Source organism: Sebastes fasciatus, chromosome 4, assembly GCF_043250625.1.
Source record: "Sebastes fasciatus isolate fSebFas1 chromosome 4, fSebFas1.pri, whole genome shotgun sequence".
In the NCBI taxonomy this organism is placed as follows: domain Eukaryota; kingdom Metazoa; phylum Chordata; class Actinopteri; order Perciformes; family Sebastidae; genus Sebastes; species Sebastes fasciatus.
Window position 1 is genome coordinate 26,718,396 of NC_133798.1, and position 27,998 is coordinate 26,746,393.

A 27,998-nucleotide genomic window follows, 5' to 3' on the forward strand; every position below is an offset into this window, starting at 1 on the left:
AAGATACATTTCGAACAGATAAAACATATGATTGATTTGCGATTAATTGCAATTAATCATGGACAGTCATGCGATTAATTGCAATTAAATATTTTTTCCGATTGAAGGACCTACTAGAAACAAATAATGTTCCTCTTCTGCTAGTCGAATGACCATTGTAATCTACAATTCTGCCAGGACACAGGGCATTTTAACATTAGCCGTACCTATTGTTTACATGGAACTTAGAAAAAAGGGGGTTCAAATAGCCTACTATGCTCCAAAAAAAATATGATGTAACATTATCGTATCTCATGTATTTGCAATCACACTTGTAAATGCTTTAATTGTGAAAATGTATAGTCTGTGAATAATCTGTGTGTCTGTCTATGCTTAAACTGTATATGCTTATTTTATTTTTGTACACATGCCTCTCTTGAAAAAGAGATCCCAGTCTCAATGAGGCTATCTCAGGAACTCAGGCTAGTAAACTCTGTTTCTTCTTTTAAATCACGCCTCAAAACCTACCTTTACAGGAAGACCTTTTTATAGCAATCCCTTGTTTTAAATGTCATTATTGTTGACTTTTTGTACAAAAGTCTTATGTTCAACATTGTATTTTGGCCTATGTTTTTTATGTTTTTATTCTGTATTGTTTTTATCTTGATGTTTGCACTATTTTAACTTATGTAAAGCACTTTGTAACTATGTTTGGAAAGGTGCTATACAAATAAAGTTTATTATTCTTATTCTTATTCTTATCTTTTTAAATAAATGATTAACCATGTTGCCTGGTTCAAAGGTCTATATTACAGAGACATCTAGTGGTACTAGTTGGCATTACATTTTACTAAGTGATGAAAACAACTTTTAAGCAATTAAAAAATAAAAATAAAAAATTCAAACATTTTCCATTGTGTTACAGACAGGGTAAACTGTATAAAGTAGAACAGCTTGAATGTGAATGCAAACAGCAACACAATGCAATCAAACAGTGACTGTTCACAGATAGTGACGTGTTGTTGATAGTGATGGGAATTACGGCTCTTTTTAGTGAGCCAGATCATTTGGCTCAGCTCAACAAGAGGAGTCGGCTCTTTCGGCTCCCAAACGGCTCTTCGTTTTTACCACTTCTGCCTTTTTATAATTCAGCCAAATTTAGCGCTGTTTTGACCTATGATGAGTATGTGTGCATATATATCACTTAAAATATTCAATATAATTATACTAAACCTTATAATTTCCAGAATAATAATTTTACATGCTGCTTCGTTTCCGACTGTCACTCATCTTGTCTGCTATTCGCGCACTGCACTCCTCTCTCTCTTTCTCTCCTCCTCTTCCTCCTGCTCTGTACCTGTAGACCGTCAGCGCACTTAAATCAAATCAAATCAAATCAATTTATTTTTGTATAGCGTCAAATCACAACAGAAGTTATCTCAAGACGCTTTGTATATAGAGCAGGTCTATGACCGTACACCATAGTTTAGAGACCCAACAGGATCCACCAAGCGCACTGTGGCCAGGAAAAACTCCCCGATTACTGGGAAGAAACCTGGAGCAGAACCGGGCGCAGGGCGGGCGGCCATCTGCCGAGACCGGCTGGGGGGATAGATATATAGAGAGAGAGTGAGAGAGAGAGAGAGAGAGAGAGAGATAGAGAAGCAGCCACAATAGCAGTCTAGCAGCTGTAATAGCTAATACAAGTAGGACTGATAACACAAAACCAATAGTGGTGGATGGAAAGAGTGATAATACAACTATCGGAAAGCCAGCACTGTCCAGCATCTCTCCTCAGTACGTCCATGTGTATTGGTGTGGGACGTCCCTGCGATCGATGCCCGTGCGTTGGTTCCTGCAGCATCAGCATGCTTGCTGGGAGCTCTTGATGTCTTTGACAGTGATTGAGAAGACTTAAAAGAGCCGGCTCAATGAACCGGCTCGTTCGTGACCAACACATCTACAAGCTGTTGATAAAGTTGATTCAAAGTGATGACGTCGTGGATTCCACGTTGGCCCGGACGTGGCAGTAACAGTAGTGAGTCCTCCATCAGTCCTCCTGGAACCGGATCAGACTCTCACACGTCTCCTCCGCTGAGGCTCCACAGCACCGCTTCTCTTCATATACAACAGAGTCAAACACTATCGGCCAGTTATGGGGCTCACCATCTCGTCACTCTTCGAGCGGATGTTTGGCAAGAAGCAGATGAGGATTTTAATGGGTGAGTGAAACTACCGTTAGCTTAGCTTTAGCATCATTAGCTTAGCATAGTGATGCTAACGTTGCTAGCTTTCAGTCACACAACTTTTAAAGTCTGTAACATTGAGGCGGAATTAAAACACAAACATTTGATTAATTGTAGTAATAAATATAATAAAACTAAGAGTTTTAGATTTAGGTGTTTCTTTAAAAGGAAGTTTGTCAGTGCTTAACTTAATCCTGAAAATAAATATAATAATGTTTTTACACTTTAATAGCTTTTAATTAAACAAAGTGTGGCTGCTATTGCCATGTGTGTCTTTTATACAGAATAAATAGGCTTTTTCATCACACTAACACCAACTACAGCCTACAGTAATACTCGTTTATTGATAATCTATTTCAGATATAAAAGGTTAGTTTATATTAGTCAACCCTAACTTGTTTGACTTGTTTTCTACTTTGTTTAACTTGTTACTTGGTAACGTAACTTTATGACGTGTGATGAGCAAGTGTCATTGTGTTGTTTCCTGTTTCCGGTTAGTTAGGACAACTATATTAATATTAAAGGTCCCATATTATAAAAAAGTTAGATTTTCATGTTTGTTTATTATAAAGCAGACTTAAGTCCTATATAAATACTGTGAAAGTATCAAAACACTCAATCCACAGGGAAACACACACAGCCCGTATTCAGAAACTCTGCATTTGAAACAAGCTGTCAGGATTTCTGCCCATTTGTGATGTCACGAATATACAATATCTAGACCATTTACACAATTTTAAATGTGTCCCAGTTTATTTCCTGGTTGCAGTGTATGTGAAACGTCATCAGCTGATAGGAAGTACACATGGACCCAAGCTGTTGCCTAGCAACGCAAATCTGTTGCAATTCTGTTGCAATTCTTTCAAAATGCGCTAAAACGGAGCGTTTCAGACAGGATAAATACAGGCATATTCAGGCAGACCGTATGAGGAAAATAAAGTTGTTTTTTTAACATTACGCCATGTAAACATGTTCTAGTAGAAACACAAAATACAAGTATGAACCTGAAAATGAGCACGATATGGGACCTTTAAGATGAGCTTTAATATTTGTGGGTGGTTTTCTCTCATAGTAATTGATGAAAATGGCACTATCAGTCACATGTAAGGTTACTCTGTTATTGCATGCATGTGTCCTCTGCTGCCTGATGATTAGATCTATAGGACACGGCCTCTTATGCAATTTACAGCAGGTTGTTATCCATATAGCTCTAACTTCTATCCTCTCCTGATATATAAACGTTGATTTTAATCACACTTTTCTCCTGTAGTTGGGTTGGATGCTGCCGGAAAAACAACTATCTTGTACAAATTGAAGCTTGGTGAAATTGTGACCACCATCCCAACCATTGGTAAGAGACACAATAAGGTTTTATTTCAAGTTCACTTAAAGGTTCTTTTGATTGTTTAATGTGTACCTCAACATGTGTTTGACTTATTGAACTTTGTGTACAGTGTTATTAACGTCTGTCCGTCCCTTCTCCTTTCCCCTGTAAAGGTTTCAATGTTGAGACAGTAGAATATAAAAATATCAGCTTCACTGTATGGGATGTTGGCGGTCAGGACAAGATCAGACCCCTCTGGAGACATTACTTCCAGAACACACAGGTATGAGTCTTTGGTTTCATAATGCAAAGCTAAGCCAATGTTTAATATAACAACTGCAAGTGTCAACTCTCAAAATACTTCTCAGGTCACCAAGTAAAGCTGTTTCAGTATCTATAATAATACTTTGATCAACCACGACTCATGTTGTCAAATTATGATGTTGAAGCTTCACCAAGTAGACTGGAATAGTGCCAAAGCGCTCTTTCCAATGTGTGTTTTCCCCTGGCTACATTAATGCTGTTGGTAAAAGCAGATGAGTGTAATGCTCACATTTCATTGTTGCAATCAATTGTTGCACTTCTTCCTATAACTGTTTTTTTTACCCATATCAGTCCATCAGCCAAGCTATGCAGTTGTTAATAAAAAACTTGGCAGCATCGCATCTCCAAATTCCATCAAAAATACTTCTCACCACCAGTTTTGCAGTTGTTGGATCTTGGATTATATTCAATAATTGGCCATTTCTCAACATATCTGTACTGTAAACTACATATCTACATATTAACATCTCTGTACTGTAACCTACATATCTCCATACCAACATCTCTACTGTTAACTATATATCTCCATACCAACATCTCTACTGTTAACTATATATCTACATACCAACATCTCTACTGTTAACTATATATCTACATACCAACATCTCTGTACTGTTAACTATATATCTCCATACCAACATCTCTGTACTGTTAACTATATATCTCCATACCAACATCTCTGTACTGTTAACTATATATCTCCATACCAACATCTCTGTACTGTAAACTATATATCTCCATACCAACATCTCTGTACTGTAAACTATATATCTCCATACCAACATCTCTGTACTGTTAACTATATATCTACATAACAACATCTCTGTACATTAATCTACTCACTAAAATTAAACAGGGATGCCTCTAAAGATTATTTTCATGAAAGATTAATTTCCAGTTTTTTTTTTTTTTTTTTTTTACAATTAATCGATTGTCATGTCTATAAAATATCAGAAGAATTGTGAAAAATGTCCATCAAAGTTTCCCAGAGTCCAAGGTGACGCCTTCAAATGTACATACGCAATTTTATTCAGCTCCCAATTGCAGAAGATCAAAGAAAGCTGCAAATATTCACATAGCTGCTGGAACCAGAGAAAGCAAAAATGACTGTAAATGATTATAAAAAACAGTTTGCCGATTTAATTTTCAATCAATCAACTAATCAGTTATTCCGCTAATCATTGCAGCTCTAAAGGAAAAGGGAAACTAACCTCTTCAATGCGTTTTTTTTTTCCATCTAGGGCCTCATCTTTGTGGTGGACAGCAATGACAGAGAAAGAGTGGCAGAGTCTGCAGAAGAGCTCAGGAAGATGGTAGGTATTTAATAAGTTCAGCTCCGAAGGGACCGTAATGCAAGAATAGTTCTCTGTGCAGTGACGATTTGTTGAGAGTTTCATAATTTGACATTATTGTCGTGACATGTGGAGTAGCCGTCTCTGACTTAGAGTTGTCTCATAATTATAATATTATTAACAGTGTCAACTGTACGTTGGATAAACAACCCTTCACACCTCCAGGATCTATATATAGTCAAATTAAAACCTGTATTTGTTCGTGCCTTAGGGTAATATAAATTTTCAATATATAAAAAAAATAGTATCTGTTTATGTGTGTATTCTTTGTGTGGTTAACCCATGAATTTTGAAAACAATGGGTAGCCATGTTGACTTATTCTGAGCACATCAACGATACAAGTCAATCGCCTTAATCCTCAGATTATACTTGCCTTGAGCTGAGTCAGTGTTCCTGACAATAGGTGCGGTCAACTTCTTGATGAGTCACAAAAATATTCTTGGGTGTGGGCAAAGAAAATAAGAATACATGAAATGCCACTTCACCACGGTCCAAATTTATGTGACAGTGCATTGCATTTTTTTTATTTTTACTTTGAATTGTTTACACTGTATAATCAGTTCACATTGTCTGTCATTATTTGAACTTGTCATTATGTTACATGATTTTTTTTAATTTTAAGTGCTATAGGCAGGGGGACAGTGTTTTGTTTAACTGTGACTCTTGCTGCACTGCTTCTTAAACCATCAGGTATTTTTTAAAGCATATTTTGTAGGCATTTTTGCCTTTATTTGACAGGGAGGGATCACATGTAACAAAGGTCCCCGGTCGGACTTAAACCGGGGACGTTGCCAAGACATGGGCTGCGGCCGAATAGTGAAACAAAAGTCTTTCCCTCGCAACTTTTTCTTCACCTCAATTGGACAATGTCATGAGGTCAAGGAAAGAAAATCCATGAGGACTATATAATGCAGGCTATATAAGCGTGGACCCCTATAATGGGGCGTTGCTTTAAATGTTGCTGCCGCACGGAATTGTGGGACGGCATTATCTCCTTTCCATTTGTAAATGATGATCCGGTGCACCCTATGCACATAAAGGAGATAAGAAAGGAAGCATGGAAACACCTTTCCTTGGCACTGAGAGAATTCAAACAGCTCTTATCATGGCTTTCACTTAGATACTTCCGGGTCATTTCACTCAGTTGGAAAACTTCCTAAGAAAAAAAAAACACTATTCAACAGCAGCCAGTGTAACATCTTTTGGCTGTGCTTTTTTAATCAATCATTTGCAGCACATATTCTGACTACATTGCGCTACAGTACTGTATCTATACATACCGTCTTCTTGAGAAATTCTTATGACGAACAAGGAGACAGTATGTCATAACATGTATGTAATGAATAAAATCACAGTTTAATCTGGTTGTAGTGTTTTGGTCCTAATAGGAAATCTTAGAGCTGATGTTCTGATCTGTTTTCTGCCCCTCTAGTTGGGTGAGGAGGAGTTGAAAGACGCTGTTTTGCTGGTGTTTGCTAACAAACAGGACCTTCCCAATGCCTTAACAGTCCACGATCTCACAGAAAAACTCGGCCTACAATCCCTCCACAACAAACATGTAAGTAATCTCACGCTCCCTACACCTGAAAGTAAGATTCAAATCTGTAAGCACGTGCAGAGCTGCATTCATATCTTTCTCACATCTAATTCACGGCGTATAATACCTGACCCCACAGTGGCACATTCAGTCAACCTGCGCCACCCAGGGCAGTGGGCTGTATGAAGGACTTGACTGGCTATCCAACCAGTTGTCCAAAACCTAAAGAAGGATCGGCTGGACGGATGAGAGGGAGACTAAACACCGCAGGACAGGAGAAGAAGGCACAGACATTCAATCCAGAAACATTTGGTCTTCCAGCACCAATGTTCACAAAAAGGACAAGGCTGGTGGACAATATATAATCATCTTTGGGAAATTTTAATATTACATGTTTTTTTTTTCTTTTATTATCAATAATATTACCATATTATCTCTCGACATATTCTGTTTTTTTCTCCTTTTTTTCCGAAACTCTTACACGGCAACAAGTTGTATTTACACATTCAGTTGCATGATGAGCAAATGGCCTATTAGGGGAATTTCATGGAAACAATGAATAGAGTGATGGGAGTTGTTTTTCCACCTAACACCTCTGCTCCTGTCCAGGCAGCATTTGCAGTAATCAACCACTTGTATAAATGTTGGACTTGCTTGTAGCCGTTGTCGAGCCTCAGTTGGGGGATATGATAATAATACTAAAGAGCTTCGTTGAAGGACAACTAGGCTGCATCAGGCTGTTCATCTCCACAACCACTCGTGGATATTTGACTCCCTTGCAGACCTTACACTTCACTGCTATGTCTCATGCCCACTCATTTCTGTAAAGGCCTGTGGCCCGTAGAATGAGATGGATGAGGATTGCGGTCGATTTCACAGGTAGATTTTGTTAGTAGTGTGGAACCACGTGGCCTCCCAGTAAAATGGATCCAAAAAAGGAACATTGTGCCTTCTGGTCCCTCTTAACAGAAATCAGAGTAATCCTTTCCTTATCTCATTCTGAGGTCATGCTCACTCATAAGATGCTTTAGTGACTTTTTTGCTTTTTGAAAGACAAAATAATGCAATAAGACACTTCCTTTTGTTCTGTAATGTGTGCTGAGGTGCAGCAGAACCACACCAATGTGAGTGTAGATTGCTTCTTTACAACTTGACTTCACTATCAACTAGATTTCATCCAGTTTATTCCTCTTCCTTCCTTTTTTTTTTTAATAGTCACCATGAAAAAAAGGATTTAATCAAACTTTCTTCTGACACTAACTGAAAATCTTTTTTACCCTAAAAGGAGGAAGGAAGTGTCTTTTCAGTGTTGACATAATGTTCAGTGTGACACAGTAAAGTAGCATGTTTTTTGTTGTTGTTTGAGTTTGTTGTACTGTCTGAAGGCAAATACTGTATTATATTCTTAATTATTCTACCCCTTCTTGAAACACAAAAACAGACCTGGCCATCAGTTTATTTTTGTGTATACATTCCAACCTATGCTTGCAGATGCTGGAGCTGCCACTCTTAAAATTATTCGCGAAAAATATTTTACAAAAAAAAAAAAGCTCTGAATAAAGACGATGTTAAAAACAAATGTGCGTTTTGGACTCCGCTCATTGTTGAGGACAGGCTTGAGGTTGACCTTTTATCTGGACTTGAAGCTTTTACCCATTCAAAATATATTATGAAAACATTTTCTGATTACTGTATTCACGGAAGGTCAAATCAAAAATAATGCTTACTTAATTTTCAGATTTTGTTTTATAATAAGTCACTAAAAACTTAACTGGCATCTTATCAGGAACTGTGCCTGATAAGAGGACGTGTTAAGGACACACATCCTGTCCCCGGCCTGTCTTTTGTTGTAATACTACTCACTTTCAAACCACTACACTTCCTAAAACATCTTAACATCTTGGTAATATATCTTTGTCTGAGGTAATCTGCACAGCAAAATGGCAGTGAGCCTACATGACCTGACCTGCAGTTGACTTTTGTTCTGACCTCTAATGATGATACCTAGGATGCAGAGAGAACATACCAACATGTTGATCTATATGGTTCTGTGTATTTTTACTACATGTTAAGGTCTAGTAAATGGTTGTTTACTAAATGAGTCTGTTGGTTTTTGAAGCAGTTTGCATGGAAATTAAAGTGAAAGTGGATAGTAAACAGAACACATTAATAGTTAAAGTATGTTTTATATAATATATATGTATAATCACTTGAAAATATTGGTGCCTTCAAAAAGGATTGTGTTTACCGTGTTCACGAGTTGAGCCCATATGAACGCCCCCCTCTTCCTCTTGTATTATTCACAACCGCGTAAGTGAAAAAATTTCTGAAAGCTCAGAGTGCACGAGTTGTAACGTGTTCGTTGGAAGTTAATTTTTCGGTGCATAATAAGTTAATATATTGTAATTTAAGTCGTATATTGTTTTTCTTGGTAATTTTATAATATGTCTGAGGTAAATGTTGATATTCCCAACGGCCTCATCTTTTTCCTCTGTCATTATGTCTTTTCATTTACTGCATTATGTTACCGACTGGCTGGCTTGCTAAATTGTTAGCCTCTGTGGTTTCTAAACGCAGACGGTAACGTTAATATTGCCGTTGCTTAGCAGCGTTGTTCTCACGACTTGACCACTTCAAAGCCAAGCATATTATGTACACGACTTCCCATGTTGTAAACACGAGCGCACAAGTTTCATTTGAAGGCACCATAAGAATCGTGTTTTCGTTAACTTAGAATGAGCCGTTTATATCTACTTACGGAGCGAGTCCTCTTCACGGAACCGGCCGCCATATTTATACACTAGCCCAGAACGGACAAACCAAACACGGGCTCTAGAGAGGGCCGTTCGCGTTTTCACGTTTTTGCGTCGGCCGCCGTAGTTCTCCTTCTCGCTTGGCACACGGGAGAAGTTTCAGTTGGTTGCAACCTCACCGCTAGATACCGTCAAATCCAACACACTGCACCTTTAATTATCCTTATAATTTTTTTTTTCATTTAGGCGTCGGTGGAAACTCAGAGGAAATTTGAAGAAAACAAATGTCAGTGTCAAACTTAGGAACCAGGCCGATACATGCAGACAATCAGACACGCATGGACACAGAGTTTATTTCCACAAGTTAGAATAATACAAAAGCACACTACAAAGAGGCCTTTCTGTCCCTCGCGATGAATTAGCACCAAGCTTAGAATGATTTCATATACACCACACTGTTTGTTTTGTCTAATATTTACTTTTGCAAAACCAGTTTATTTAATTAGAATTATTTAATTATGTCCACAATATCGGAAAAGTGTAAGGTTTACTGAGTTCTGTCACCATCTGGGTCTTGGACCATTTCAACGATTTAACCAAAGACATTAATTTAACAAAAGCAAATGAATAAAATACATAACTGAACATTAACAAGGCATGGAGTGTGGGTGTTGTAAGGTGCATGGAAGAACAAAAGTAAGCTGAGGTAATGCTGCCGTCCTCACACAACAGAAGAGGGAGATATATCCCCATCACTATCATGCTGTTCCCATTGCTGCACTGCAGGGGGTGATGATACGTCCAGAGCCGCTCCAGCAGACAAGTGAGTGATCTACAATGTTTCAAAGGCACAAAACAACAAGCCTGTGATATCTGTCAGTTTTCTGCTTCATGCTCGATCCTTAAGAGAAAGACATACTAGTGAAATAAATGTCATGCATTTTAGGAAGTCAGGTTTTTAAATAGTTTTTCAACATCTACTACTTTTAGGGTGGCTATTCCACTCATTCACAGTATGTTTAAATCTGTTAGTGGTGAAGGGAGAGACGGCGCTGGTGTGTTTGCATATGAGACCAGGATACATGAACATTATTTTGTTCTTTCAAAGTCACACCCTATCGGTGCTTATTAACAGTAGTGAGATAAACAATTCAGATTTTCTCTGCTTCACAATCTGAATATGTAGCTGGTGCCAGGTAATTAGGACCTTTATATAGTGTTTACAGGTGAAGGTATAAGCATGATATAATTGGCTTGCAATGATATGTGAATGTCTGTCATAATGTAATTATGACAGCTAATCAGGATTAGTGGAGCTGGGTCAACACAATGTGTGTGTACAGTATCTGTAAGCAGCAGTCAGCACAGAGGAGCACATGTGTGTTCTGCTGCTTTCAGCACCCTTTTTTCTTCACTTTCCTGCACCCTTAAACCCAGGAAATACATTAAATGGGATTTACAGCTCCACTGTGCAACATAATCAAAAAGGTAAGTTTTAAATTTGATTGCTTGCATTATATTATATTCTGCTTACTTTTTTTTTTTATATCCTTTACAGCCCTTTGAGTGAATTTGTTTTGTTAATTCTACTTTAGTATTGCGAGTTTTGCACAATATGCTGGAATAACTGCAAAATCTAACAACACACAACTACAAAAATGGTCGGTTTAACAAGCTGTGTCTTTGTCAAAAGCTCACATACAATGTGGACCAGTTGGAGCAAAGTCCTTCATGTCTACAGTGTGATAGCTCAGCCTGATCTTGGGGGGGTTTCTCCTGGTGCAGGATGATGCCGACCTTGATACCAGTACCCCAGCCTTCCTACTCCCAGGCCAGGGAGAACCTGGTGAGGGCTATCCCACCCAAGCTCCTCTGTCTGCTGGCCTGTGGAGGAATGGACTGCCGCTATGAAGGACCAGAGGGTTGGAAACCAAGTCAGCAGCTCATTCGAGGCGTTTTCTCCTCCTGGTGAGACTAAGTGATTGCAGTCTCACAGGTGTTATGTAGATGCTGTATCAAAAACAGCTAAGTGGCAATTTAATACTCATTATGAACTTCTTCCTATTGCAGGGTGACAGATGACATTATTGCCATGGCACGACCATCCAATCATCTAATTGAGAAGTACGACATCATAGAACAATTTCAAAGGTAATCACAGTTGATTGTTATTCCTGCAGGGTTTGTGCTGATCTCCCGTGTGTCTGTGCAGTGCATGGGTATGCGTGATACATGAGTAGTTGTAGGAATTATACGCCTTCTTAAAAGGTGTGACAACATTATTATTGTATAACCCCCGGCACACGTACAGGTAATTAGTTGTAAACAAAGTGGGGAAACGGATCTAGATGAAAAATATGTAAACAACAACAACCTTCTGTTACTTTTATTGGGTAAAATGAAGATAAGACATCGGCATCATTGCTTTTTAATTAAACTAATCAATTGATCCAATTGTGGACATATTATTACAAGAAATATTACTATACAAATATTACAAACCCAGCACTAGGGTCAAAAGTTGTCTTCATAATTTATGACTTTTCCCAGGTTGAACATCAAATCGATCATCAACATGCAGCTCCCTGGAGAACACGCTCATTGTGGACCTCCACTAGACCCTGGAAGTGGCTTCACATACTCTCCACAGATCTTCATGGACAATGACAGTGAGATCTCGATACAGTAAATACACAACATGGAAGACTACCACTCACAATGTGGGAAATGTAAATAAACAGAAACAGTTATGGATGAACAAATATTATGAGAGACAGTTACAGGTTTGTGTCAATGGGAACCAGTGATGGAAGAAGAACTCACATATTTTACTTAAGTAAAAGTAGAAATACCACAGTGTAGAAATACTCTGTTACAAGTAAAAGTCCTGCATTGAATTACTACAATAAAAGTACAAAAGTATTAGCATAAAAATACATTTATAGTACCAAAAGTAAAAGTACTCATTATGCAGAATGGCCCTTTTTTTTAGAGAAAATATCTATTACATTATTGGATTATTAATTAGTGATGCATTAATGTGTTTATCATTTTAATGTTGCAGCTCATTTTAATTTATTTATATATATTTTATAAATAATTTTACATACTGCTGTGCAGCTTGTGAATTCCCCCTGGGGACCATTAAAGCCTTATTGATATAATAATATAATTTATTTGTGTATAATATTTTGTATCGTTAATCTGAATCTACAAAGTAAATACTGTAGTCACTAAAGCTGTCAGATAAGTGTAGTAGAGTTCCCCTCTGAGATGTAGTAGAGTAGAAATATAAAGTAGCAGAAGATAGAAATACTCAAGAAATACCTCAAATTTATACTTAAGTACGGTACTTGAGTAAATGTTAGTTACTTTCCACCCCTGGAAGCAACTAATTTCACGTTGCATTATGTAATGTGATTTCCTACATTATTAAGTAACCCACAAACACAGTTAATCCTTATGATGAATGTCCATTATGATCCTAAATGCATTCATGTGTGCTCATATTTGTATTTTTGCAGTTTACTTTTACAACTTTGGGATGCAAGATTTCGGTGTGACCTCTCTCGTCGGTATGATTGATGGGGTGAAGGTTTTGGCCTTTGCAGTGAGCGAGGGAAGAGTGGCTGTGCACTGCCACGCAGGCCTGGGCAGGACAGGTAGGAATAAACATACATACTGTATCTGCTGTTCATGTAAACACTGTGTGTGTCAGCTTGTGTCTTCTTGCTGCTCAACAGGTGTCCTGATAGCCTGTTACTTGATTTACACCCTGCGCATCAGCCCGAGTGAGGCCGTCCACTATGTACGGATTAAACGGCCACACTCTATCCAAACTCGGGTGCAGCTCAGCCAGGTGTTTGACTTTGCTCGCCTGCTCGGCACACAGCTGGTCCAATACCCAGACCTCAGCCTGCGGCACGGAGTCCCTTTCACCCTGCAGCACTACCTAAACCGACAGGCGATACTGCTGCATGGCCAGGAGGCACGCACCCTCAGACAAACACCCAAGGTCAGGACTTTATCATTATACTACAGAAATCTTTTGTCATGAACGTACCCGACTGCACTGTAGAACAGTTTACCTACTCATTTCTGTCCTCCCATTAGATGGTGTACCTCCTGTGTATGCATCTGTCCTGCTTAGCCCAGGGTCTCCCTGCTCCTCCAGAGATCCAGGCTGAGCTGGAGAAGAGGTCAGCACTCAGGACCATGAACAGGAGTGTGAGGGAGATCCTGGCGGCCAAACAGTACTTGCCCTTACTGAGGGAGGGTCACAAGGGGTCGCGGGTGAGCTCAGAGTCGGTGTCCTCCTGGGACGAGCCACTGGGATTCCTGGAGAGGAAGAGAGAGGTGCTGCTGGACAAACGCAGCTACAGCGAGTCTGACCTCAGCAAGTTCGCAGTAAATGAGGTCCAATTTCACATTATTCGTCCACAATTACATAAAGTTTCTGAAAAAATCAAACTGGTCATTGAGGCTTTTCTCACTTTGTTGCATTCTGTCCTAAAGGGTCTGGAGTTTAGTCCATACTGCACACCAGCACTTGGGAATGAGAGACAGTGGTCCGTACAGGATCTGTTACGACCTGATCTGAGAGCAGGTAGTCCGATGCTTGCCTCATTTTCACCAGGCCACCAGACCACCATGAAGGAATCTCAAACACTCAACATCCCAATATCTAGCATGACAACAAGCAACAACTGTGCTAAGAGGTCTAAGGCGCTTCCCAAATACAGCTCCAACACTGAGGTAACTGTGATTCTTACTATGAAAACCTAAAGCTAATAAAGATGATGTGACTGCTTTAAAACATTTTGATGTATATGTCTCATGAAGTTGTGCAGAAATCCACATAATCTAGGCCCGACCTCAGTCGCCCGTGCTGTTGCTAAGGCGATGGCAGACCCTGGTCCTCCAGGAGAAGCCGTCCTGCAAAGATCGGCTCTGCTGCAGGTGAAAAACACTGGTGCCAACCTGGTTTTACATCAGAACATATCACTTTGATTTTGAGCTCTAAAAGCCACTGAATTAATACCATCACTCACCTTTTCAACAGGAGGAACTGAACAGTAGTGACTGTGGCTGGGCTCTGCTGGTCACCGAGTCAGATCCTCAGGTTCTCAGTTGTCTGTTGTGGACGTGGCTGGACAAGTTAAAGGTCTGTGGCATCAAACAAGAAGACATAATTCCAGTATTCTCAATTTACCCTGGGGTTGTGAAGTAAAAACAAAATACACCTTGACATTTTGAGTTTCAGTTTTCACTTCCCATACTGTGGAAAACATCTTTCTCTCAGTCTTATCTCTGTTTCTTTCACCCTCCTCCAGGAGCCTGTTCTGAGTGCAGACGATGTAGAAAGGTTGAGTTGTGGAGCAAACAACAGGAAGCCCCTCAGTGTGCTCAAGAAGGTAAAGAAACAGAAGTCATCTTTTACTCTTGAGTATTCCTCTTAAGATACATTTCCTCTTTGATTTAAAAAAGTTATTTGCAATATTACATTATTACAGCCGCAGAGAGACACCATCTATTGTCTACTGAGCTGTGTGAGCTCGGTGACCAGCTTGTGTCCACACAGAGAGGAGGCAGTGCTGCAACGACTGATGCGGGCACTCACAAGGGTAAGAGACACATGCAATTATAGTATGTTAAAGTGTTCTTGCAGTACCATTAGACTAATAATTAGACTTTTCTTTAAAAAAAAATCCATCAACAGCGCCACCAGGAGGAAATGGGAAGCCTTGCAACTTTGATGACAGTCCTGAAGGCGAGTTTGAGAGAAACCTTCCACAACTACATATACCTCAGGAGGGCCAGCAGCACCAATGCTACACTTTAAAGAGCAGAGACAACATCGGAATAAAAACTAACTGCAGTTTTTATCTCAGAAGTTGGTGGTATTTCATTCTGGGCACCTAACTGTGGGAAAAATCAAGGTGTAGGGTGAATTAGCCTAATGTGAGATGATTTTTGCATTTCAGATTTCTGGAATATATTATGATATGCAACTAATACATTAAATTCACACCCAGTACCACTCCGAAATCCCCAGGATGTGTCCTAATCAAACCAAAAAATAAATAAATAATACATATATCACACTCATGAAAGAAATGGTAGACATATCAGTACTCCAATGCCAAGTTTTCTTAGACAAATCTTGTTTTTCTAATGTGGGACAGTCATGTGCGAAATGTGGGACACTGAAAAGTCTGTTAAAAGGCCTAAAAATCACCTTAATTAATGTAGGAAACACTCAAGGCTAAATGTGCAATCCCATGTTCGGTAATTGTACTACTTACAATGTTATTGCTGTTACAAAACCTAGGCTTATGTGTGGATGTTACATGGAGAATTGAACATCAAACAAACAATAAGACAATAAATAATGAATAATGAATAAAGACTATAATAGTTTTGAAGCATTTAGGCATATTAGAAAGACCTCAAATATCAATACTTTTATTTGTTTGAGGAAGACCTACACCCACTGGAGCTTAGGTGTCCCACATTAGGCAGTGTACTCCCACTTTATGACAACTCACCCTAATAGGTCCTTTTACATAAGACGTTTTGGCATGTCACAGTAGGAAACACAGGGGTAAATAATACATTTAATTATAGCTAAATTCCATTTATCTGCTTCAGATTTAGGGTCCTGGTATTGTGCATGCTCACTGTCACACTGTCGTAGCTTACTGGGACACTTAAAGAGAACAGAGCCATGGTTAATGTTATTAGTAACACCTTTGGGATTCTGTGCATTTCCTACTATGACCAGTTGAAATGTCTGTTGTAAAAAAGGAAGATTAGGACGGGTCTTTTTGGAGAGCTTGGCGAGATTTGACTTCTGGAGTCCCCCTCCAAACCTTACTGATACTCAATTATATCTTCCCCCTTTACAAAATATACACTAAAAAGTACACAACGGATGTGAAATCAACACCAGCTATCTATATATTAAATAACTTGCCAACCATGTAATAAGAACTATGATCTCCCCCACTCCTGTCTCAGCCTAAACTCAGTTTAATTGCTCTCTCTGGCGCTAAAATACTGTGTTTATGTTGTTTTTGCTCATACTTCCGCATACTACCACTCACTCACGGCAATAAATGTGCAAAAATATGCCAAGCTTTAAAAAAGAAACATAAGATGTCATATAGATTTTTGCGTTTACATCCATATCCTTTTCAAGCATTCATTGCTCTTTATTAACAATTGGTACAACGTCAGTGGATAAAGAAGATTGATCTCTCAGACCCACACCACCTCATATTTGAACATGAACGTACCACAATTAATTATAGGCTATAAGTTCAAAAAAAAAAGTCAGGTGGGTGCATCTAAGAGAGGGTGGGGCCCTAGGCCTAATTCACTTAACAACAGTGGTTAGACTTGAAATAAAGCCCCTACATTAGAATTAATAAATGACACAGATACAATGTTTACCGTAGGCTAATACATTTTGTTTCATGTCTACTATAAATAGCATGTCAGCTACTGTAACTTAGCACTAGCAGGTTAAATCCAAACAGTGTGCTTCTGTGGCCTGTTTCAGCCTTTCATGTCTAATAAATCATTTACACCATCTGCATACTGTGTTTTCTGTAATAACATAGTGGACATTCCTTTACTTGGCCTGCACTGTTGGCACTCACATTCACACACAACACATTATTAAGTCAAAGAGTTGTCTCCATGGCACCGTTGTCATAGTGAAGTTGACAAGCACTAAGCAATCGGTGTTTGGGTTCAGTGCACATGCTCAGCTCCGGGGATCTGACCATAATACCCATAACCTGGTATAGAAAGACACGGCAGGATCGGGATAAATAAGGTAAAAATGATTTATCTATTCATTTTAAGTTCCGTAACTGAACTGAACTCAAAGCAAGTCACTGATTTCATAAGTTCGTATGCCCTTGGTAGACATCTTGGGATTGTATAACAGGCTACTCTGGGTTGTATGATGTGTTCACTGGTTTTGGTGTAGCGTTGGTTGAAAATGTTTTTAATTAAGTGACTGCAGTAATTTTCACTGCTGTGTAGGCTTAATATTAGATGTAGTGTAAGTTACAGAAATTGCTACCAGTAGAATGATTCATGATTAACCTGCCTGTGACAACTGTTTTATACCCTGAATAGCTATTTAATTCAGCTATATACATTCATGGTAAAATTAACAAAACTAAACTAAAATCTGTTTGACAATGGAATTAAAAAATAGTTTTTACTCAATCAACCAGGACTGACATCTTAACAATTGCCACTTTAACAGCACCTAAGTAACATTAAAATCTCTCCCATAATACCCCCTCTTTAAGAGCTTGTTGCAAACAGTCAGGCATGTGCAGCACATAATGTAAAAGAATATTCACCAAGCTTAGAGTGGACTCTGAACAAACACAAAGACCTATACAGACCTGTTAGTGATTCTAATGAGAGCTAGATTTCTAATTTAAAAGATATGTGTGTCAAGACACCCTGAGATGGCAAGTATGCCGATACGCATTGATGTTATTTCATAATGTACTAGCCAATATTTATTAAAGGCCGTTCAATTTGCCTGGAATTTGTTTTTTGTTTTTTATGCCACAACATACCGATGAGCACTGGTGAGTGTAAGGGACACATTGTTCTTTTTCTTTGTTTTCTTCGCCAATATATCAACATGCTTTTGGTCCCAATCCATCTCTCCCTCAGGGTAATGGCAAGCACCGAAGCTTGGGTTGGGACCTGGAGGCCCCACAAGCCAAGAGGGCCCATAGCTGCCCTCTACGGCAGTCCAGGGCCCAAGTATGCACTGCCTGGACTCACAGGTATAGCTATAATGGCCTCTTTTTCACCACCAACACCATTATTATTATCATTATTATTATTATTATTATTATTATAACTGATATTGTTTGTCCTTATCTCCTCTATAAAGGTATTTCTAAACATGACCCTACTAAATACAAAGCACCAATGTTCAGCTTTGGGGTACGTCATGACCACAGGTGTGAGAGCTACCCTGGTACAAGCTACCTCATCCCCTCCAACATCACCAGAGTGGGCCGAGACGGCACTCCTGCATTTTCACTCTGCAGCCGTCCAAAGGAGCTAAAACTGTTCCAGGCCCCTGGACCAGGTCAGCAAAAGCCCTTATGCATTAAGACAGTTTTTCTAAAAAGAAAGTCATAGTATGGTATGTCGAAAAAGTAAAAAAAAGTTATAGTATGTCGAAAAAAGTCATAGTATGGTATGTCGAAAAAAGAAGAAAAAAATCATAGTATAGTTTGTCGAAAAAGTAAAAGTAAAGTAAAAAAAAAAGTTGTAGAATAGTAGGTCGAAAAAGTCATAGTATATTATGTCGAAAAAAGTAAAAAAATAAGTCATAGTATAGTATGTCGAAAAAAACAAAATAAAAGTCTTAGTATAGAATGTCATTTTTCTAAAAGCCCATGAAAATGAAATACTGCTGTTCTCAAATCTCAGACTATTTACTGAAAGTTGACAATATGCCACTTTCGGTCATGATGCACACTATTGTCATTTGAGTTTACCTGTCAGCAGTGTTTTTATGTAACTTTCTTTGGTGTTTCAGGCGAATACTCCCCAGAGCATTCAGGAAAGTCGATCTTCCGCTCTGCTCCTGCTTATTCTCTGTCTGGGAGGAGCAAAGAACTCAACAATATCCACACACCAGGTAATATATTGTATTTGGTGCCAACTTTATTTGAGCTGTGGTTTACAAAATGTCATGGAACATAGGATACAAACCTCCCTTGTCACTCATACTGCAGGTCCAGCCTCCTACTCTCTGCCCCCAGTGCTGGGGCACAACACTGTGGTGTCATCTACAGCTCGCTCCTACTCATTCTGTGGCCGCAGCAAAACTGGAAGCTTCGATGAAGACCTGAAGAAGGTTTATGAATGTCAAACAATTTCCTTAAGAGAATAAGAATTAAAAAAAAATCTAGAAACCCTGTGATTTACTTGTTTTTAATACTTTTATTTACCCTCCAGACTCCCGGCCCTTCTGCCTACAGAGTTGTGGACCCTTGTCTTTATAGGCAAAAAGCTCCCCGGTTTAGCATGACAGGACGCAACTTCCCACCCGGTGAAACCACAAAGAAACCAGGTCCTGGTGCACACTATCCTGAGCAGGTAAGAAAACACATTATATTTACTTGATCATCACAAAGGCCCCAAATTTTTAGTGTTTTGTTTCTTCACTGATATTTTCCCTCTTCCTAGGTGACCTTCACAAGAGCCAAAGCTCCAAGCTTCTCCTTTGGACTGCGTCACTCGGAATTCATCTCACCCCTCATTTTAGATGTGGCTGAATAATGTTACCTATGATCTCTATTTTTAACTGGAAATTCACACAGGATAAAGCACAATAAAGCACAATAAAGCACAAAAAGGAAACTGCACAGGATTATTGAGATCAGATTTTTTTACCACATGTATTGACCCTATTGTATTAGTACTTTGCCACTTTGTCAGGGTTATGAACACTATCTGTGTTTGAAGTAAATTATACTGAATTTAAAAAGAGGGTTTCGTGAGTAACACGTGTCTGACATTTGTATTAAAGTAACATGACTTTTAAGAAAGTATTTTAAACAAAGTCTGAAAAATTCACACAGAAATTTTTTTTCCATTACATTTTTCGACTTAATATACTATGAGATTTTTTTACAAAAATTTTCGACATACAATACTATGACTTTTTTTCATGAAATATTTCATCACACTATACTAAGACTTCTTTTCATGAAATGTTTCTATATACTATACTATGACTTATTTTTCCACGAAATTTTTTGACATACTACTATGACTTTTTTCAAGAAATATTTCGACATAATAACCTATGACATTTTTTTCATGACATTTTTCGACATACTATACTATAACTTTTTTTTCATGAAATATTTCAACATACTATATGACTTTTTTTTAATGAAATTTTTCAACATATTATTCTAGGACTTTTTTCGACAAACTATACTTACTTTTTTTTCACAAAATTTTTCGACATACTATATTATGACTATTTTTTTCAGTAAATGTTTCAACATGCTATTCTGACTTTTTTTTACACTAAATGTTGCGACATACTTTACTATGACTTTTTTTTTCATGAAATCTTTCGACATACTATACTATGACCTTTTTTACGATAATTTTGGACATACATACTATGACTTTTTTCTGTGAAATTTTTCGACAAACTATACTATGACTTTTTTTCCTGAAATCGTATGCCGAAAAAAGTTATAATACAGTATGTTGAAAAAAACGTCATAGTTTAGTATGTAGAAAAAAGTCACAGTATGGTACGTGGAAGAAAATTCATAGTATAGGATGTCGAAAAAAAAATCTGAGTATGGAATGTCGAAAAAAGTCATAGTATAGTGTGTCGAAAAAAAAGTCATAGTATAGTGTGTCGAAAAAAAAGTCATAGTATAGTATGTGGGAAAAAAAAGTCATAGTACAGTATGACGAAAAAAAAATTAGTATAGTGTGTCGCAAAAAGTGATAAAAGGTTGAAATGTGGAGTTATCAATACAATACATCATCATTTCACTACAAAAAACGAAATAAGGTCACAGCTGGATGGAGGGAGCTCGCCTTAGGAAGATAAATGGTTATGTCTCCAGTCTGATCTCGAGTGCATGGCTGATAGGTAGCCTATGTGGTTTGTTTACATGACGTAACAGAAGTGCATACTTTACTATGCCTTTTATTCATGAAATCTTTCGACATGCTATACTATGACTTTTGTTCAAGAATGTTTTCGACATAATATACAATGACATTTTAAAAATAAATTTTCGACATACTATACTATGACTTTTTTTCCACAACATTTTTTGACATAATACACGATAACTTTTTCCGACATACGTATGACTTTTTTTTCATGACATTTTTTTACAAAAATGTTCGACATACAATACTTTGACTTGTTTTTCATGAAATCTTTCGAGATACTATACTATGACTTTTTTTTTACACAAAATGTTTCGACATACTTTACTATGCCTTTCATTCATGAAATCTTTCGACATACTATACTACGACTTTTGTTCAAGAATTTTTTCGACATAATATACTATGACTTTTTTTTAAATACATTTTCGACATACAATACTATGATTTTTTAAAAATAAATTTTCGACTTACAATACTATTACTTTCTTTCATGAAATTTTTCTATATACTATATTATGACTTTTGTTCAAGAATTTTTTCGACATAATATACTATGACATTTTTAAAAATAAATTTTCGACATACAATACTATGACTTTTCTTTCATGACATTTTTCTACCATAATGACATGGTAATTCATAATCAAAATTCGGTAAAATGTGTTAAAAACAAATTTTTATCTTACAGCTTATTCTTAAAAAGACATTAAAAAAAATTGTCCCTCAATAAAGAAAATACCTCACCAATTCTTGACAGGCACCTGTTAAGGACACCTTGGAGGCATGACGTCAGTGGTCCTTCAGGCGTCCCCCGTTGCATAGAAACCAGAAACCGTCGGCGACATCAAGAAACACACAAACCTTTAACGTTAATATCTGAACACAAAGATTAGTGAAAACTAACTCAACTTGTCCTTGTGATAGATAAACATATTGTACACCAGACGGACAGCAGACATCTGGACACGGACCGTTTATAACGTCGCTAAATACATGCTAACAACGCTACTTCAGCTAGCCGAGTCGATGCCTCCTCCAGGGATTCAGGTTGTCAAGGTAACAACACAAATAAGAGCTTTAAAAGACAAATGTAATCAATGACTATTCTCAGCTCCAGCTAGCATCTGTTATATTGATATGAGGAGGACAGACGAAGCACACAAAGCTAGCTAGCTAACACTCATTACCAATAGACCATCTGATGCTATAGCTCCTCTAGGAGACTAAGATACTTTTGCACTTGCACTTGCTGGCTAATACATTCATCCTAGTCACACACATCCCAGATATAACGTTTAAAGTGAGACTAAGGATGGCTGGAGACGTCGGCTGCATCCCTGAACTGGACCAGAAGAAGTATGATTCAGACGAGCAGGTGAAGATCATCTGTCTGGGAGACAGTGCTGTTGGTAAATCTAAGTGAGTATCACAGGAAGAAAGCTTGCAGTAAGCTCCTTGTGGCTGTTTTGTGTTTTATAATATTTGTAACTTTCTTCAGCATATTATCTGTTATGTCCTGTCTAACATTGCATTACAGCCCATCTGCACTATCTGCACTATCTTAAACTTAAAACATGCACTATCTGCACTATCTGGATCTATCTGGAGCTATCTGCACTATCTTAAACTTAAAACATGCACTATCTGGATCTATCTGCATCTATCTGCACTATCTGGATCTATCTGCATCTATCTGCACTATCTGGATCTATCTGGATCTATCTGCATCTATCTGCACTATCTGCACTTATCTGCATCTATCTGCATCTATCTGCATCTATCTGCATCTATCTGCATCTATCTGCACTATCTGGATCTATCTGGATCTATCTGCATCTATCTGCACTATCTGGATCTATCTGCATCTATCTGCACTATCTGCACTATCTGGATCTATCTGCATCTATCTGCACTATCTGCACTATCTGCACTATCTGCATCTATCTGCATCTATCTGCATCTATCTGCATCTATCTTGCACTATCTGGATCTATCTGGATCTATCTGGATCTATCTGCACTATCTTAAACTTAAAACATACACTATCTGCACCTATCTGGATCTATCTGCACCTATCTGGATCTATCTGCACCTATCTGGATCTATCTGGATCTATCTGGATCTATCTGGATCTATCTGGATCTATCTTAAACTTAAAACATGCACTATCTGCACTACCTTAAACTTAAAACATGCACTATCTGGACTATCTGTATCTATCTGCACTACCTGCAACCACCTCTCCTAACCACTGGTGCACTTTAAACTTGAAACTTACTTTACACTACATCCCATATACCATTTTATAGACTGCACATTTTACATCTATTTATTGTACAATAATTTTTTTTATTGACGGACGGTACACGCTATGTCCATTCACTATGTATATTCTGTATTTCTATTTATTGTTTAATAATCTTTTTGTACACCTGTACCTCTGTATCTGAGCTTTGCTGCTTTGACACCTGAATTTCCCCCCGGGGATTAATAAAGGTTCATCTTATCTTATCTTATCTTATTATTGTTGCTTTCTCTCTCTCTCTCTCTCTCTCTCTCTCTCTCTCTTGTAGGCTGATGGAGAGGTTTCTCATGGACGAATAGTATCCTTTTTTCAGCTAAAATGAACCATATCTGTGTCAGTCATTTATGTAAGTCATATATTGTATGGTCCATTACAGTGTGCACAGGAACATGCTGTTTAAGGTCAAGATGGCATGCCTCCAACACAGCAGACTGTCTGTCCTGAAAGCTTTAAGATCCTTAACTCTTTCTACAGTCGTCCCCAGCAGTTGTCAACCTACGCTTTGACTCTCTACAAACACACGGTCACTGTAGGAAACAAGACAGTAGCGGTCGGTATGTATTGTGCTAACAGCTTTTTGTTCTGCTCTCAGTGACCACTGGAAATCAATTTTTTACACAGTTGATAATCCTCTGTATGTAAAGCTTGAATCAGAAAGGATGGTTTTTGTTTTTTGATTCACAGATTTCTGGGACACCGCTGGTCAGGAGAGATTTCAGAGCATGCATCCCTCATACTACCACAAAGCACACGCATGCATCATGGTAAAACACACTCTTGTTTTTTTATGACAGGTGCCTTTCAGTAATAATCCAGCCTGCCCTCTGTCGCTACCCGCCAGGGCCATGCAGGGAGGTCGCACAACTATAAAAAGTATTCAGAAAAGTAGGGATGCACCGATACCGGATCAGATATCGGGCCGATACTGACTCAAATAGCTGGATCGGATATCAGTGACAATGGGGCCGATCTATTCAATTTAATTTTATGTTTGTATACTATATACATTATATACTGGAATTTTAATTCCTGTTTACGTTTTTGACCAATTTGTTGCTGCATTAAAAAGTTTTACACCTGAATTGTAATTCCTGTTGTTTCTGAAGATTTTTACCAGTTTGCTGGTGTATGACTTATTATTTGAATAATAAGTAACAATTCAGTAAATTTATATCTATGTATTTGTTGCATTTTGTTTTACAAAGTTAGGAAAGTAATGTATAAGTTAAGGCCTTACACATAACAGAGTGACCCCAGTCACTTCCACACAGTGAGACATACAGCTTATTAATTAAACACTGGTATCGGCCAATACCTAAAGCCCAGGTATCACTATCAGTATCGGGACTGAAAAAGTTGGATCGGTGCATCCCTACAGAAAAGTATGGAATACATTATTTCAGATTGATTACTTAAACAACTGTTTCCATAAAAAGGTCCAAAATATGTGTTATTTACACGTATATATCATTGAGCAAGATCCACCTGTCTAGTGTATATTAAACTTGTTCCTTTGACCTTGACGGGTTTATCTCTCAAAAATGTAGTCATGTTTTTGGTTTTAAGATGCAGATGGCAAATCTCTCACAGAGAAGTCAACAAGGACATGTTAGATGACTCCTGAAATGCACCAGATAAACTGAGGAGGTGCAACTCTGTAACTGTCAGCAAATAAAGCTGAACTCTTTTGTTAACTCATCTTCTTTCTGTTAGGTTTTTGATGTTCAAAGGAAGATCACGTATAAGAATCTGGCCAGCTGGTATAAGGAGCTGAGAGAGTACAGACCGGAGATACCCTGTTGTGTGGTGGCCAACAAAATTGATGGTGAGTCTGACACTGCACACAACAATGAACATTCAGCTCTTATTGTATTAAATGTTGTAAGTGTTATATCACGATAATGTTTTTTTATTTTTCAGTTTGCACACATTGCCTATTTGCTCTATCCATTTGGTTAATTGTGTGACCAACACAATTTACTCTAGAATTACAGATGTGAACATGTTTGTTTTCTGTATCTGCAGCTGATTTGAAGGTCACGCAGAGGAGCTTTCACTTTGGGAAGAAGCAAGGACTCCCATTTTACTTTGTATCAGCGGCTGACGGGACTAATGTAGTTAAGGTTTGAACTTCTTCTTTATTCTCCTGCTTTTCCAAGTTCACTTCTTCATGCATTTCAAACTCATTAGTAGTTTTACTGTTGACTGAATATACGAGGTTACAACAAGATTGACAGTGCTCATTTTATAAACCGAAGAATCAAATTAATTCACCCTATAATTCAGTTTAATCTAATAAATTGTCCAGACCACTTGAACTGCCCCTGTGTGTTGATGTTTCTGACTGTAACTGTCACAACAGATGTTCAGAGAGATGATCAAGAGAGCGGTGGACTACAAGCAAAACCCCAGCGACTTCATGGATGAGGTGTTGCAAGAATTAGAGGTACACCTCTCTGAATACCAAAACACAGTCTGATCACCGATGTGCTCGTCTTTTAAGCTGCTGTAATTTCATACAACCGTAGCTAAAGGAGGCTTACTGCAAACATAAAAAGTGCTCATAATTGGTTTGTAATCTGCCATCCTTTTAATAGAAGTCCTTCAGATGCTTACCAAGGTTATAATAGTTTTGAAGTTCCAATCAGTTTTTATTTAATTTGATGTTTTGTCTTTTCAGTTTCATTTTAGTTTAGTTGTAGTTAGTTTTCAGAGTATGTTTGCTAGCTTAAGTTTAGTTTCAGTTTTTCAGAAAGGTTTAGATATAGTTTATATATTTAGTTTTACTGTAGTTTTAGTTTGTTTTTGTTAGGGCCAGCTATAATGTCTCAGAAGTATGTAGCTATATATACACACAAAATAGTACACATGGTTGGAGAACTGTGTAGGAATGGCCATAATGTTTAATCTTGGAGCCACTTTAGTGTCCAATGTGGAGCAATTGAGCCACAGCACCATCTCCTGGTTCAGGAAGATGTCACACAACTTAACGGAAATTCCTGCGGTCTCATTTTTTCGGTAGTTATATATTACTGCTAAAAAAACAACCTAAAACTGAAATGAATATACTTTCATTTTTATTAGTTTTTACTCGGGCAATATTATTTCAGTTTAGTTTTTCTTAAAGGATATCATTTTTATTTAGTTTCAGTGTACTAAGAATCTTTTTTACTGACTTGTTTTCGTTTTTGTTGACTATATTAACCCGGAGATTTACTCAAAACCCATTCATTAACGCCAAAACAATTTAAATTACTTTTTTTGTTCATGTGGAAAATGCATGTACTAATTTACTATTTTGTCTTTGTTGCTGAAATGAGTTGTGTAAGTAAAAACATGTTTGTATTGATGTAATTCGTTGCACTTATCTTCTAGAACTTCGACCTGGAGAAGAAAGAAGATAATTCAGAAGCAGATGAAGACGGATTGAAAGCAGAGAGTCCCGAGTTGGACTGACGGATGTTTACAGATCCTCCAAACCGTCTTGTCATCTCATGGATAAGTTATCCTCCTCTGGGGTTGATGCTCTACAGGGACATTGTTTGTCTTTATGTCATTTTGGTGGTCTGCTTTTATACCATTGGATGGTAATTCTACCACTGGAGGTTGGCAGACCGTCTTTTAGTTAAAGTCACTGCCCTCCATCCGTCCAGCAACATTGGCAGGGAAATAAACCTGGTGGAATAATTAGGAATTGTGTTGTTTACCAAGTTTATTTAGCTGCTGTTTTAGATTTGTCATTCATACTTTGTCTAATAATATCTACTATAATAATAGTAGAAAATCCTACAATGAGTCTGTATGTGGTTTTATTTTGTAATAAGAATGTGAAGCTTTGAAAACCAACTCACACAGAGTCAAGAGAACGTGTGATTATGAGCCGTATTTGCTGCTGTTCTCGATATCTGTGTGTAGTGTTGTGTGCAGTGCCAGCGGGGAGCTGCATCTGTCGGCTGCTTTTGTTGCATTCATTTTATGATGTAAAGTCTGTTTTCAGCACCCTTTAAATGAAAACTTAATGTACCATGTAACCAAAACTGTTATCATGTGTCTCTTTCCGACTTGCTGTGATCCAGCAGCAGTAGGCACAAGAGCAATAAGTAGTCAACTTCAGCACATTATATTAAGATACAACTGCCAGTCACGCATGAGTAGACATCAGCTGTATTGAACTTTTGGGAAGTGAAATGCTCAGCCAGCTGTGTCTCCGTTCATATTAGCAGGAATGTTGCCATGAAGAACATTAAACCAGTTTTCTGGCAGAAGGCGACGCTCAATTTAACATCATTCAATTGTTTATATATGACGATTATGTTGTACACAGAAATCATGTATATATATTTTTTGTAATTATATTTGACTGTTTTGTGTGGCATTTACTCAAAATAAATCACACTGGAATTAGAGCTGTCAAAGTTAATGCGATAATGCATTCACGCAAATTCGTTTTTTTTTTTTAAACTTA

General features: G+C 37.9%; 4 protein-coding genes across 4 annotated transcripts; all 4 read left to right on the forward strand.

The window, feature by feature from the left end:
* The first annotated feature begins 1,993 nt into the window (after positions 1–1,993).
* Positions 1,994–8,342, forward strand: LOC141766394 (ADP-ribosylation factor 4-like). Its single transcript, XM_074633252.1, has 6 exons — positions 1,994–2,201; positions 3,496–3,576; positions 3,723–3,832; positions 5,115–5,186; positions 6,659–6,784; positions 6,903–8,342. The coding sequence occupies exons 1-6, from the start codon at positions 2,135–2,137 to the stop codon at positions 6,987–6,989; spliced, it is 543 nt and encodes a 180-aa protein (XP_074489353.1). The 5' UTR covers positions 1,994–2,134; the 3' UTR covers positions 6,990–8,342.
* A 393-nt stretch (positions 8,343–8,735) lies between these two features.
* Positions 8,736–17,108, forward strand: LOC141766388 (protein tyrosine phosphatase domain-containing protein 1). Its single transcript, XM_074633241.1, has 13 exons — positions 8,736–11,004; positions 11,302–11,484; positions 11,587–11,667; positions 12,067–12,185; positions 13,041–13,178; positions 13,260–13,531; positions 13,630–13,932; positions 14,032–14,271; positions 14,359–14,475; positions 14,579–14,680; positions 14,850–14,930; positions 15,030–15,140; positions 15,236–17,108. The coding sequence occupies exons 2-13, from the start codon at positions 11,303–11,305 to the stop codon at positions 15,356–15,358; spliced, it is 1,869 nt and encodes a 622-aa protein (XP_074489342.1). The 5' UTR covers positions 8,736–11,004; position 11,302; the 3' UTR covers positions 15,359–17,108.
* Positions 17,109–17,212: 104 nt separating this feature from the next.
* Positions 17,213–19,939, forward strand: cimap1b (ciliary microtubule associated protein 1B). The gene is made up of 7 exons (XM_074633248.1): positions 17,213–17,359; positions 18,226–18,341; positions 18,452–18,652; positions 19,109–19,210; positions 19,308–19,429; positions 19,531–19,671; positions 19,762–19,939. The coding sequence occupies exons 2-7, from the start codon at positions 18,230–18,232 to the stop codon at positions 19,852–19,854; spliced, it is 771 nt and encodes a 256-aa protein (XP_074489349.1). The 5' UTR covers positions 17,213–17,359; positions 18,226–18,229; the 3' UTR covers positions 19,855–19,939.
* A 2,125-nt stretch (positions 19,940–22,064) lies between these two features.
* Positions 22,065–27,994, forward strand: rabl2 (RAB, member of RAS oncogene family-like 2). Its single transcript, XM_074633249.1, has 8 exons — positions 22,065–22,647; positions 23,802–23,831; positions 24,008–24,087; positions 24,218–24,297; positions 25,247–25,358; positions 25,559–25,656; positions 25,896–25,979; positions 26,909–27,994. Exons 1-8 carry the CDS (start codon positions 22,541–22,543, stop codon positions 26,987–26,989), a joined length of 672 nt encoding a protein of 223 aa, XP_074489350.1. The 5' UTR covers positions 22,065–22,540; the 3' UTR covers positions 26,990–27,994.
* Positions 27,995–27,998: the final 4 nt, after the last annotated feature.